The sequence below is a fragment of the Ochotona princeps genome, chromosome 21 (genome assembly GCF_030435755.1).
Source record: "Ochotona princeps isolate mOchPri1 chromosome 21, mOchPri1.hap1, whole genome shotgun sequence".
Classification (NCBI taxonomy): Eukaryota; Metazoa; Chordata; class Mammalia; order Lagomorpha; family Ochotonidae; genus Ochotona; species Ochotona princeps.
The window spans coordinates 19,785,458-19,799,996 of record NC_080852.1 but is presented as its reverse complement, the minus strand read 5'-3'; the positions used below and the strand labels follow the sequence as shown (position 1 = coordinate 19,799,996).

The 14,539-nt window shown below is 42.3% G+C and overlaps 1 protein-coding gene across 4 annotated transcripts in view; it reads right to left on the bottom strand.

The window, feature by feature from the left end:
* The window catches only part of CFAP20DC (CFAP20 domain containing), a 207,892-nt gene that overhangs the window by 11,040 nt on the left and 182,313 nt on the right, over positions 1-14,539 (bottom strand). For all 4 annotated transcript variants that reach the window (XM_058678488.1, XM_058678489.1, XM_058678490.1 and 1 more), the window contains one exon: positions 647-741. In XM_058678488.1, the coding sequence (XP_058534471.1) occupies positions 647-741 (95 nt within the window). The remainder of the gene's footprint in view (positions 1-646; positions 742-14,539) is intronic.

The following is a 14,539-nucleotide window of genomic DNA, read 5'->3' as shown; positions in this document are numbered from 1 at the left end:
AGGCTCCAGGCTCCTGGCTTCAGATAGGCACAGATCTGGCCGTTGCAGCCAGTTGGGGAGTGAATCAACGTATGAAAGATCTTTCTCTCTGTCTCTATTTCTCTCTGAATACTTGATTTTGTAATAAAAATAAACCTTCAAAAAGAAAAAAATTAAAAACATGTACTGAATCTCCGTGATGATGGGGTCTTGGGTCTGCTTTAGAGACAGGTACCAAGAGAAGGCATCTGATTAGGCACTGTTCTAAGCATGCCACATATGCTACCTCACTGAACCATCCAAACAAGGTTACCAGGGAGCATGATCTGTTATTATTAGTAATCCATATGTGCACAAAGGTCATGCAGCGGGAACTGGTGCTGCTGGGAGCCAGATAAAGGTCAATTTCACAGCCAAGTCATGCTCTGATGCCTTGGACTGTACCTACTCCTGGGACTAACCTTTAGAAGGGCAGGGCAGAGTGCTCTAGGTAATCTCTTTACTTGTAAAGAGCAAATCATCCTATAAAATGAGGCAGATTATCCCTTTTTGGGTGTGTAAGCCTAAATGATCAACATTCAAAGAAAACAGTGGCATCCCAAGGTGACTGATTTTCTGTTTATGTTGCCTCAGTTTTTTGTATTCACAGCAATCTCCATGCTCCCACCTTGAGCACTACGACTTCCAGAGAATTCCGGATCCTGCCCGGTTGACTGCTGGCTTGGAGGAACAATTGGTGGGCTCAACATGTTCAACCAGTCCCTGAAAAGAAAAAGCAAATGAACAATATGACTCTAATTCCATAGATACATTTATTTTTTCTCTGGATGTTCAAGTTCCTGGAACTTAAGACAATTTTTCTACTTTCATGTTTCAGGATGACAACATCTCCAGATATTAGAATTCAGTTTTGGCAACTGGTTGACCTGGGCTCAATCACCCAGCCAGTCGTTTCATGAATGCATCAATGAAATGATCACTTTCTCTCAAAAATTTTTGTTGACAATAAACTCTAGCACAGGATTTTTTTTTCCTTCACAGAAGGAAAGTATTTCATGCCACAAGAAATGCAGCAGACAATGAAGCTCCTTATGCTGCTTGAGAAGGAAAGTCTGACAGTCAATGGCTGCATGCCCCGGTTGACAGTATTTCACATGTGACTCAATGCAGCCGTGAGGAGCAGTAAGACAATCACCGCAGTGGTGGGAGTCAGTATATGTGGACACTGGGCCTCAGAGCCCGCCAAAGGCACGGGAAGGGAGACCAGGAAGTCTCAGTGCTGCAGCTCTCTCATTAAGAACTGAGGCAGGGAAGGCACTGGGCTGGGGCTCAGTGGTTAGGAGGCTGGGTGGGCTGCCTGTGTCCCGTTTCAGAGTGGCTGCGTTGGAGTACTCAGTACTTAGCTTCCTGCTAAAGTGCACTCCTGGGCTCAGGAAGTTGAGCCCTGCTCCTCATGCAGGAGACCTGGAATGTGCTTTATTTCATGCCCTTCTTATCTCTAAACTTGTTCCTAAGGTGTTTGTTGTTGTTGTTGTTGTTTGGGTGGAAAGCAGCAGGCAGTGGAGGAGTAAAGATTATTCAAGGTGAATTCTCTTACACGTATTCGTAACAGCATTTAGCATCTTTTACCTTAATCTCAGGAACTTGTCCCCATGATTCTACATTTTCTAAATTTCTGTATTCCCTAGTATACATTTTTTTTTAAATAAGCAGGAAGACAGAAATACAGCTTTCATTTTTGGTTACTTTCCCAAGTGCCCACAATGACCAAGTTGATGTTAGTGTCCAGGAGTTTAATCCTGTAGGTGACAGAAACCCAAGACCTGAACCATTACTGTGGTCTCTTGGGGTGTGTCTTAGTAGCAAGCTGACTCAGGAGCCAAGCACTCTCTTGAGGGATGTGGGTATCTGAACAGGTAAGCCCAATACCTGCTTCCCTATTCTCTTCATCTACAACAGCGGATAGTCACAACCCCAGTAACTAGGGGCCTATCCCAGCTCCATGCTGCCTAAGGTAAGCTGCTTAATATCACTCAGGCTCTTCTGTTTTTTTTTTTTTTTTTTTTTTTTTAGGCATAATAATAGTCCTTCAGAGTTTGGTTTTTAGGATTAAACAGGAAAGAATGGATCAAAGTATCTAGTGTAAATCCAAGTACAGAGTTAGCACTCAATACATTTCAGCTATGACCGCTATTGCCTTCATTGTCAATGAAGACCATGGTATAGCCTTGCCTAGACTAATAAAACAACATTGGAATTGAGCCACTTAAGGATGCTAGAGTAATTAATAATCTATATACCTTGTATGCTATTCAGTCTTTGAATATGTCTTAGTGTAATTCCTACACATGTTTAAGGATTTTGCTTTTAAACTCACTGCTCACCACAGCCATCCACTATGACTGGCAAGAGAAGCAAGGTGAGCATACTGTGCAACCGAATTTCATATTAACCCATTAAGCATTTGTCACTAATTTCCAAATGGGGGCATTCTGATAAGTACCTTCTATATAGTCAGTTAACTACAGCATACACAGAAATTCCTGCAATGTAGAAATTTACAAGGTTGCATGCAAATTACCGTCCCTGGGACCTCCGTCACTCACCCCCTGAGTGACAGCGGATGAGGATGGACAGGAGAAAATGACGCTGGCCCGTGAGGGCAGGCAGCAGCAAAGCAGGAGCTCTCTGCAATCGCCCATGGAATGGGTGACCACGTGGCAGTTCTTTCCCCTATTCAGGATGTTTACACTGTTCATGTGAAACAGTCCCCTCCTCCTGTTTCTACTACATGTTGTTTTTTTTCCATTCTTACTCACTTTTATTATTTTTAAGTACATAATTCGAAAGTCAAAACTATTCAGGCATGTTTAGGAAAGTCACATCCTGCCACTCCTTCCAGTCTGTCCCTGCATCACTAATACCCCATTGCCCCCACTCCCATTGGTAATACGCTTCTGGTATTACTTTTCTGTATTCATTTTTCAAACTTAAGCAAAAACATCACAATTTTTATTCCCCTTCTTTCTTAACAAAAGGTAGCATATGATAGATACTCTTCTGTATTTTAATTTTCTCAGTTTATCACATATACTGGAACCACTCCTAAACTGTTTATAGAGAACTCCTGAATTCTTTTTTGCAACAACATTATAAACTATGATGGGTATACTAGCATTTATTTTAGTTTCTCCTGCATCTGGGTAAGTTTTTAACATTTTTAAAATTTGTTCTATTAACACCACAATGAATAACCCCGGGCATATACTTTTGTTTACTTGGAGATGTATCTTCAAGGTTAATTCCTAAAGGTGGGATTCTTAGAAAAGGTTAAATGCATAACTAACTATGTTACTGAAAACTGACCCCACAAAGTGTGGAGTTGTCTACATTTGTGGGGTATGAATGTGCTGGTTTCCCTAAAGCAATGGCATAAGAATTTCATATCAAACTATTTATTGAAAGCAGTTCTACTTTTTATTTATTTGGGTATTTATTTACTGGGTATTTATTTGAGTATTTATTTGGGAGCATGAGAGACAGACACAGAGAGTTTCCATCTCCGTGGCCAGGGTTGGGCAAGTCAAAACCAGGTGTTGGCAACTCAACATCTAGGTCTCCTTCATGGGTGGCAGAAACCCAAGTACTGCCTCCCAGGGCCCACATTAGCGGCAAGTCAGGGGTCAGAAGTCAGAGTCAGGTATTGAACCCAAGCCCTCCAATGGGGTCCATGGGCCTTAAGCACTTGTTTAAATGCCTGTCCCCTGTCATGCTCTCAAACATTTCTGATTATGAAATATGAGAACTGGATTTTAGAACTGACCTATACTCCAATGTTTAAGGGCATTTATGTGATGCAAGTATGCATACATGTATGTAAGTGGAGGTCTCAAGAAAGAGGAAAAGAAGTCCATGGGAAATGCATATTGTTTTTTTGTTTTTTTTTTTAAAGATTTATTCATTTTATTATAGCCAGATATACAGAGAGGAGGAGAGACAGAGAGGAAGATCTTCCGTCCAATGTTTCACTCCCCACGTGAGCCGCAACGGGCCGATGCGCGCCAGTCCGAAGCCGGGAACCAGGAACCTCTTCCGGGTCTCCCATGCGGGTGCAGTGTCCCAAAGCATTGGGCAGTCCTCAACTGCTTTCCCAGGCCACAAGCAGGGAGCTGGATGGGAAGTGGAGCTGCCGGGATTAGAACCAGCGCCCATATGGGATCCCGGGGCGTTCAAGGCGAGGACTTTAGCCGCTAGGCCACGCCGCCGGGCCCAAATGCATATTGTTTTAAATTTCTATTTCCATGAATATTTAAAGCCCCATTCATATCTGCATATGGTAGATATGTCTGTTTATGCCTTTTGCTCCTTTTCTCAGAATCCCCGTCTCTTCCCCCCGCTTTGTCATTCATCTTTGCTTACAGTGGCTTCCTTGTTTTTTTTTTTTTTTTTTTGCCACAAAAAAGCTGTTTTGATGTGGTCGAATGTCCTAATCCCTTAAAAAGTTGAGTATCTGAGTCAGAATTAAAAATCCCTCCCCATAACCTCATTCACCTGCTTTTCTTCTAGTTACTTTCATACTATCCTTTTTTCACACTTAGATTTCTGAAACCTTTGGCATATTTTCTGGTAAACAGTGTCAGTTTAGTTTGGTATAAGGAACATCCATTTTCTTTGTAAAGCAACTTATTTTTCTTGACAAGTGATGTTATTTTAATTTGGAATTAGGAAATTTTATACAACTAAGAAACCTAAAGCAACTCATTTGCCGGGCTTTTTGTATGAAGCATTTAAAAGGTAATTTTAGAAAAAAAAAAGGTTTTCATGCTAACTAAAACATGGACAATTTTGGGTTGAATAAAATCAACTTCACAGAACTTATCAGACACTGAGAATATCCCCAGCGGATGACAGAGCACTCAGCACTGCATCTGGCAGAGTGTCTACTCTTTGCTTGTCACCACAGGACACACCCTGAACAATGCTGTTCTGGGTTGTTATACTATCTTCCCACACTCGTCGGATTTTGTTTGTTTTCTTCATTCCTTTGGGTTTGTTAGTAAGCAGAAATGTGCACTTGTATTTTTGATTACCTATATATGCAAGAGTTAATGCTAAGCCACTGTCTGGACTTGGGTTGCATTTCTCTAAGTCGTCACGTAAGCAGTCGACTTCCGAAGAGCAGGGAGTCCTCACAGGGGCACACGCACAACACCAGTGCTAGGTTTAGGCCGGATTCTCCCCTTGGCCTGTGCCCCAGGATCTGGGTGTGGCTTTTGCCCCATCATTTCTGTACTTGTGCTTTGGACTTGTTCTGGACTTTCCTCAGCTCTGCCTTTCATCCTGTATCCCGAGGACAGCCATTAAGGAAGGCCCCTAGCTCCTTCAGATCTGCACCTTTTTCATCCAACCTGCTCTGAGCATACCCTGAGACCCCCTCTCCTCCTTGGGGTGGAGGCCTCTTTTCCCCTTAACACTGGAGACACAGAGTTCTCTGGCATACATGTATCCTTGCATTGTGTACCACCACTAGAAGAGGTATCTGAGAGTTAAGGCAAAGATTTGCATTAAACATTGAGTGCAAAGACAGAGCAGATGATGAATAAATAATACTGCCTTATGAATTTTCACAATGGTCACACTGACCCAACAATAAAATCTGAAATAATGCCACATTGTTTTCACTCAACCTATGTGGTAAATAATGAATGTTAGCTACCTGAAGGGAGCTGAGTCAAATATTTTTTTTGAGATTCAGTTCCTTCATTAAACACATACTTCTGCTTACAAGACAATTTCATATATTTTCCTCATGAATGTTTCCCATAGATACATTGTATGTGTGTGTATGTGCACAAGTGCATGTAGGCACTGTACAGAGCCAGTCTCGCTTAATTGCACCTTTCTGCATCCTGCAGCCTTTTCCTGAGCATCCTTGAGCAGATGAGCATGCTCTTGCTTCCTGTCCTGAGATTCGCAGTTGGCTGGCGGGAGCATGCTAGTTGGCAGAAAAGGACAACAGCTCATGGGCCTGTCCACACAGGCTGCTCCTACTAATCTGTGGACTGCCCGGAAGGAGTTCTCTTGTAATAAAGTTGTCTAATATTTCACATGTTTAAATATTTATTTGGAGGAGTAATTATTTGCGAGACCTAAAGCATGACAGTCATTATTTTAGGGCTCGCATTTACAGCACCAAGCACCTCCTGGTGCAAGGCTCTGCAGCAGAAGAGCCAGCACAATGAAATACTCCACAGAGGGAAAAACCTACCAGGAAATCAGTGATTTGCAGTATTGTCTCCTTAATATGTGAGACATCGCCTTGGTACCAGTGCATATCCCTTACTCATTTGAAGAGTCTGATTTTATTAAAACTGTTCCATGGGTAGGGAACAGACTTGGTGGTAGGGGGGCAGGGAAAACAAAAGAACTCTGTTTTGGAGGAAATTTGCAAATTATTTTCAAAAGCTGGCAAAAATTGTTTTCCAGAAAAAATTTATTAACACCAGATTTTACTTCCAATTTTAGGTCAAGATTGTCTCAATCCCATCAATGAACTGCTGAACCCTGAAACTAGCTGTGTTGGTTGTCCTTCATGTTTTGGAAGAATTAGGTTTCTATTTATTTCCATCTGTTTCTCCTATATTTATCCTGTGCAGCAAAGAAGCCAGTCTTCTTTGTCTTCAAGACACTGAGCTAAGGGACTCTCTTGGTTGGTTCTGAGGTGGGCAGCTGACCTAAACTGGACCAATCATTGTGCTTCTCTGGAATTTCCCAAAGTGCATATGAAAAAAGGACACTTCCACAGTGAGATGAAAGGTAAAAACAGCATAATCCAGATGCCATTGGTGGCATCCCCTTTGTTGTCAAAGAGAAGAGGTTGGTCAGAAGAGAGAACGAGGAAGCCTAAAGGCTGGATTTGAGGACAATTTGATGATGGACAAGAGAAGAGAGTGGGATGACGCAGGAGTTTGGGTTAGGAGGAGAAGGGCTTGAGGCCTTGCTTGCTTCTCCATGGGAAGATACGCTGTAAGTTCTGAGATCCATGACTAAGTCCTGGTCTTAGTTCTTGACTAGGCTGCCACATCTCCATGTCTACTGTTACCATCCTGCTCTGTACTGCTAACAAGTCTCTTCTGGTCTTCTCCCACCCAAACTGGATCCTCTCTAATTCAATGCAGATTGAGTGTTTTTGAAATTTGATTTTAGGAAAAAATCCATACCACTATACTGGCTCAGAGCATGGCAAGGCCTGGTCCTTACTATTGTCACAGCATATTTTTGTACCTTCCCCTCACTGTCCATCATGTTACTTCAGAGGGAGGCCTACACTCTTAACCTCTTTTCTCACAAATGGTTTGGTTTAATCTCTTCACGCTTTAGCTTTCAGTTCAAATGCTCACGGGAGTCCCATGTCTACCACAAGATCTTTTTCAGTCAACATACTAGCAGGAAACTGCTGGAACATCAAGTTAAGGCGCTGTGAGTAGAATTTCAGAAAGGACTCATTACAAAAGTGAGGGCAGGTACAGGGAACCACATGGCTGAGTACATAATTCTCCTAAGCTTTTAAGGATAAGGAAGAAGTTGGAAAGATGCAGGAAGCAAAAAGTGTGGTGAGAGGAACTCACTGAGTATAGCTATGAGCTTGAGCCAAGTTTGCAGTCCTACTGAGCTGGCACTAGAAGCAGCGGCTGCTGAAGAGTGACCCTGACTTCCACCACAAGTCAGAGTGCAAGGGAACCTTGTGATGTAGAACATATTTATCAGCCTTTTTGGAGACAGAAAACACGATGGAGGGAGGGTGAATACAGAAGGGCTTAGAGAAGATATCCAGACAGGTCACATTGCGACTTCAGAACAGTCAACTCCCTGTTCAATTGTGTGATTGTGTAATGTCTGCCTTTACTTCCAACTCTAAGCTCCAAAGGGCAGACCATCCATGGCGACCTTCGCACGGTAAACTCTCAACAAATACTGGATGAATGACTACTTGCAGTAAGGCTAGGACTATAAGAGAAAGACAATGATAAAGACTGCAAAACAGACGTGGACATCTAGCCGGTGGTTAAGATGCCTGTGTTCTATATCAGAGTATCCTGGCTCCAGCCCTGGACTCCAGCTTCCTGTTAATGGTGGATCCTGAAACAGCAGTGATGGTTCAAGCAACTGGACCCCTGCCACCTATGTCAGAGACGTAGCAGATTGAGTCCCCTATTGCTGGTTTGGGCCTGGTTCAGTCCTGGGTGCTGTCTGCATTTCGGCAGTAAATCAGCAAATGGGACCATATGTGCTCTTTCTCTCTCTGCCTCTTGAATAAATAAGTGAATCAGAAAAAAAAAAAAAAACCCAACCCAAAAAACTAAAGAAGCAGCTGAGTCTCAGGGAGACTCTGGAGGAAGGAGGCCAGGAAAACATTCTCTGTGAGGAGTGGGGGAGAAAGCAAAGGAATCTGAAAGGCAGATTGCTGGAGCCTGACATGAGAATTACACCGGGTAGATATTTCTTCTCCCCTCCTAAAAGTGTGCTCAGGGCAGGTGTATGTTATGAGGACATCTGGAACAGGACTGCATCTTATCCACAGCAAAAGGCGGGAACTAATGGTATTTCATTTGAAAAGCAAAGGCTTATTTGGAGCTTTGCAACAAACACCTCATACAGGAAGGAAATCATTCTGTCTTCATTTGGGCTCCGCAAAATCACCTGTTCTGCCCATGTCTTTGTCAAAAAGTCCAGCCCCTTACAAGTGTTTAGTGATCCAAGAAACCACAAAAAGCATTAACTTCTTTATTCTCTATTAAATATACTTCATGTGTTCTCTGGAAATGGAATCTTATCTGTTGGCAGAATTTCCCCTTGGGTTAATAAAATATTAACGGCATAGCATCTTGTGACCATTTTCTAGACACTGACCCATTAGAAACGGCAGGTAATTCTACTGTGGAGGCACAAATCCAGGCATAAGACATCAAATTCAACTACAGCAGATGAACAGTACCATTCCATCTACATTCACCAATGAGGATGAAGGCGCAGTCCTGTCTTTCTTTCTCTGTGCCATCATCAGCAGAGATGCTTGATGTTTCTATGTTCTGTAGATGTTTACTGAGTGCTTGCAGACTCTGCTGGTCCTTGCTCTCGAAGAATCAGATCACTAGATTAGCGCTTCTAAGAGTAAACTAAGTGTTTTCACATAGAGGTAACCACAAGGAATATCTTACAATTAGAACTGTTCAGGAGGAATTTCTGTTAAAAGCTGTGAGAATTTTTTTCCCCGTGAAGAATGTTGGTAAGACAGCACGACAGCAAAAACATGAGAGAACATTTTAGAATGAAGTGCAAGGTGTGAGACAGCTTGGGCCACTCCTAGCAGTGTGAAGTGATGAGGTCTGGGTGGGCAGCCTGTAGTCAGTTGCTGAAGGACACAGGATGGTTGGGTAGGCCACTAAGGCTTTTCTTCTTCTGAAGGCTGTGGGGAAGCTATTGATTGAGTCTTCAAGTGACAAACTAAAATTGAAATGTCAATGAGCAAATCATAGGTTGTGGTTAAGAACTTGTTTTTTTTTTTTTTTTTTAACATACTGGTTACGCAAAACCATGTCAACTCCATAATGTTACAAATTGCTGTTGATGTTATATTGGGACTCTTAATTGACTGGGATGATATTCTACCAGCTCTAACTTTGGATCAGAAATGGTCTCCCCAAGAAACTGTTCAACCCATCTGGACAATAAGTAGCTGGACTCTATGCTTGGTGTATGTTTGCAAGGAAAGAATCTTGATGGAATTTGAACTGTAATACTGCATCAAGGTGGAGGAATCCACCAGGGGGGAGGGGCGTGGGGAGGGGTGGGGGGATTCCCAGAGCCTATGAAACTGTCACATAATGCATAATAATTAATAAAAAAAAAAGACAACAAAGAATCCTGTTTACACGTCGGGAAGATCACAGTGGCAGTTGTGTAAAGAATGAGGTGAGGAGGAATAACAGAGGGGATCATGCATATCAGTTAAGTATTTATTCCTGTATAATGTAGGTGAGAAATAATGTTGTTATTCTGAAAACTTCATATGTAGGTATATAAAAATGAATGATACACAGAATCTCTCTCTTGACAACAGCCACTTCTCGTTGTATCAAAATAAGGTTGGAATTGAGAGGCATCAGAGCTGTTCATCACCAGACAGCTGGCAGAGTAAGTTATTGTTCATTCAAACAATGAAATAATATCCAGTGGCTAATGAAAAGTGTGACCAATTCATATGTGCAAATGCAGAACTTGTCTACTATCTACTCAGTAAAAGTTGAAAAAACAAGCTGTAGAACAATATATTCAAATTCCTTGTGTGTAGGAAATACATATTCCCTAATGTATGTACAGAGTATTTCTTTAGACTGCGCAGGAAAAGTGTTAATTCTCATTATACCTTGCAGAAGAAACATGGAGTTGGGGAAGGGATGGTTGGTGTTAAGACCTGTAGTTTACTTTTTATTTTGGTTGATTTCTTCTTAACTATTATCCTTTTTAAAAAGGCAGACTCTCAATTTGAAGGCATCTATAAGGAAACGCTTTTGCAACAGATTCAAAATATGTGAAAAACCACCTAAGGCGCTAAGTGTCTCCTGGACTTTGTGGGTCTGCCAGTTGACCAAAGGAGAAGAGAGGAAGATGGCTGCCCTAAGTTAGATCCCACCATCTCTGCCGATTCCAGCAGCCTTCCTGACTGGAACTAAGAATTCCGACAACGAGAGCAAAACATTTTGGGTCTTTAAAAATGCTGTCAGTATACCTGGAAATTGGGATATTATCATTTTCATAAACAACAGCTGTTTTATATATTGCTACAGATAGGACTAAATAAGAAAAATGTAGTGGCTTAAAAAAAAACACAGTATTCATGAACTTGGTGATTAAAATGGGAATGGTCCCTGCATCGAAATCTCCAGGGTCAGGCCCGACAATTCAAAGCATGGTCACTAGAGGGGAGCTGGAAGATATTCCATGAAAGAGAAACTTTAACTATTTGCCATATAAGAGGTGTGATATGTTTAAAAAGTGTGGGCAAAGAAATTTGGTGTTATGTTTTATTTGGATTTTCAAAGTCAGTCTCCGTCTCGCTCTCTCTGCTCCCTCCTCAGCAGATGGAAGATGAAAGTCCCGGCCTTGTGGAAAACTAGACAGTGACTCACTCATCCTTTACCTCTCACCGGAGGGGAATCATCTTGGGGTGAAAATTCTCAAGAAAGTCAGTTTATCTCCTCAAAACAGAAAAACCAATCAAGCATTGTCTGATTAATTAGACACACTTGAAAAATGCTATCAAGGCCCACAGCTGTAATCAATTTAATCAACATGCAAACAGCCAATCCACGGCTTCCTTGATTAACAAAGCTGAATGTTCAATGGAGATGTGTGACATTGTAGTGCCATTAGCTGAAGCTACAAATTGAGCATTTTCCCTAAATATTCAGTCAAGTAAGGATAAAGTGAAAAGTCCTTTTAGTCAATTTCTTATAAGGACCAGGAGCGTGACAATTTCAATTCTTGCTCTTGGTATTTCCATGCAGTAGAAATGGGTAGTGACTTCAGAATGTTTCAGTGCAGACACACAGAAAAAAAATCAACTACCTGGAACCATCACACAATAAAACAGAAGCACAGAAAAGTGATATGCAATTTCTCAGTTTAGTGTCATCCAAGTTGGTTATGAAATTTCATCAGGAACAGACATGCCAGACGAAAGAGATGAAACGTTCTTATTACATTTTTAGGATGTGAATGTGAAATGCATCTATACAGTTTTTGAGTAATCAGAAAATTCTCAATGTGCTTATTTTATTTGCATGAAGGCAATTTAAATGTCAAGATAGGCTTACTAAAGGTTTCTTGCTCTTAAGAATTAGTTTTAACCATGAAGGGATGATCATATTTTGTGTAGCCCATCTTTACAATACAGTTTGCTAAAATAGCAACTGTCAAACTTTTGGGGGTCAGAATTCTTTTTGATCTTAGAATTTAGGAAGAGCACGAGTAAATACTTGCTAACCTGCTGGAATGATGTGACATATTCTACAACAAATACTACCCAAAACATTTCACTATGGAATCTGCAAATAATCACCTAAAAGGTAATCTTAGTACCTTTTGTATTGAGATGTTGCATGTGTTTAAGTGTTTTTAAAATTTGGTGTTGTGGGGCGAGTGATGGGAAGGGAAGGAAGGGAGAGGCAGAGGGAAGGAGAATCTCCCGTTTGCTGGTTCACTCCCTAAATGCCTATAACAGAGGTTAGGAAGGCCAAAACCTTGAAGTGGGAACTCAGCCCAGGTCTCCTGCCTGGGGTTTTGGACTCAATGGCCTGAGTTGTCACCTGCTGTCTCCCAAGAAGGTGGAATCTTGAATAGAACCAGGATTCAAACCTAGGCCCTCCTATGTGAGCTGCAGGTGTCTAAGATAGCATTTTAACTGCCATGCCAAATGCCTGCCTCCAGATTTGTTTTCTTGCAGAGAAATGTAAGGGAGTTAGGGACGAAAGGGTATGCACAGCATATAACAGTTATTTAATATACTTCTGAAGTAAATGGCTGTAAAATGATGGCTTTCTCATCAATAACATTATGGCAACTCTGATTGGCTTAACCCGTTTTACCTTGCCTCCTGAGAACTTCGCTCTTTCCTATGTCTAACCCCTTTTATATGGTTTGGGCAGAGGGTGGGGTAAGGCTGTCTTCACTCCCAATATGGGGGCAGGCAGAAGCTCAAAGCCAGGTAAGCGTTCATTCTTGGACTTCTGCTGGCTTCACAAGCATGGGACATAATGCTTTAAAGCCAGAATATGCCACCCTCACATAAGGGTTTGGCTTAAGAATTCTTGAGCCAAAGGTGACTCGGAAACAGCAGCAGGTACTGGAAAGCTCTCCGCTTCCTATTCAACCAGGGAAGCCAAGGTTTAACCACTAAAGACAAGCTGTGATCTCTCTGGGCCTGGAGATGGTATCAGAGGAATTTTTATGAACAAGCCTTACTAAATAGTCTTTACTTGCCACTTACTTGCCTTCCTCAAGCTGCTGCTCTTATATACTCAAAGCTCTCTTCCTCTGTATTGCCATTTCTCTACAAGTGGACTGTTCTCTGAAGATGTTGTGGCCATCTGGGGAGTGAACCAGCAGATGGAAGATACTTCCTCTCTGTCTTTCCTTTTCTACAAATCTGCCTTTCCAAAAAAACCCCAAATCTTTATTTTTAATGGCATTTATTTCTCTCTCTTGTAGTCTGTCTTTGGTTATGAGGCTCATTCTAACTAGGATGCTGTGGTTTCAGGGTGCCCCCACAGTGGTTCACCTGCTGCAGGCTTGGTTTCCAGTGTGGTGGGGTTCATGGGGCAGAAACTTAATTTAAGAGGTGGGATCTAATGGAAGGTGGTGGTGGCACTGGCAGTGCCACTCTGGGAAGGAGTTTATGCTGGTCTTGAAGGAAGCAATCAGGTTTAGAAAAAGAGTAAGCCTGGGGCCCGGCGTGGCCTAGCGGCTAAAGTCCTCGCCTTGAACGCCCTGGGATCCCATATGGGCGCCGGTTCTAATCCCGGCAGCTCCACTTCCCATCCAGCTCCCTGTTTGTGGCCTGGGAAAGCAGTCAAGGACGACCCAATGCATTGGGACCCTGCACCCGCATGAGAGACCTGGAAGAGGTTCCTGGTTCCCGGCATTAGACTGGCGCACACCGGCCATTGTGGCCTACTTGGGGAGTGAATCATCGGACGGAAGATCTTCCTCTCTATCTCTCCTCCTCTCTGTATATCTGACTTTGTAATAAAAATAAATCTTTAAAAAAAAAAAAAAAGAGTAAGCCTGACTCCTGAGCCCCTCTGGCTTCCTATCTGGCCGTTTGGCTGCTCCCTCTTGCACGTGCTCTCACCATGATACTGCTTGGAGTCAGAAGGGTTAACACACAAGAGCAGGAAGGGCCCCTGTGGGAATAAGGAACAAGGTGTTCCTTACTGGTGAGACCTGCCATCTGCTGATTAGACAAAGGACACCGCCCAAAGAAAATGAAAAGATTCATTGATAGGGAACACAATGGATCCCACATTAGATTCTAGGCTTTGGCTTCACACCAGAACCAAATGATATGCCTCAAGCACTTAAAAGCCGATCAGGTAGGCATGACCTGCCTCAAATGGTCAGGCCAGCAATATTTCTCAATTGTTACATCTCCTGAGCAATCGGCATGGTAGCATTTGTTAACTAGTCAGCTACCATGACTATTATACAAGAAACACAGAAGACAAAAAGGCCGATGAGGCATCAAAACTATGTAGAAGAACTGATCAGTTGATAGGCACTTTTTATTATAAGCTCTCAATACCAGACCTTGATGGACCCTCACCTTGGGGACCCCTCCTGCAAGCACGAGTCTCTGTTTCTCAACAAAATCTACTTTTACTTGCTTTGCTCATCCCTAGCACAGCCCCTATTCGTGTGATGATGATTCTTTGTTGTGAGATAAAGAAAACTGTCTCTGAATTCCCATCCTGTCTTGCGGTTGTCTATGCTGGATGTGGTC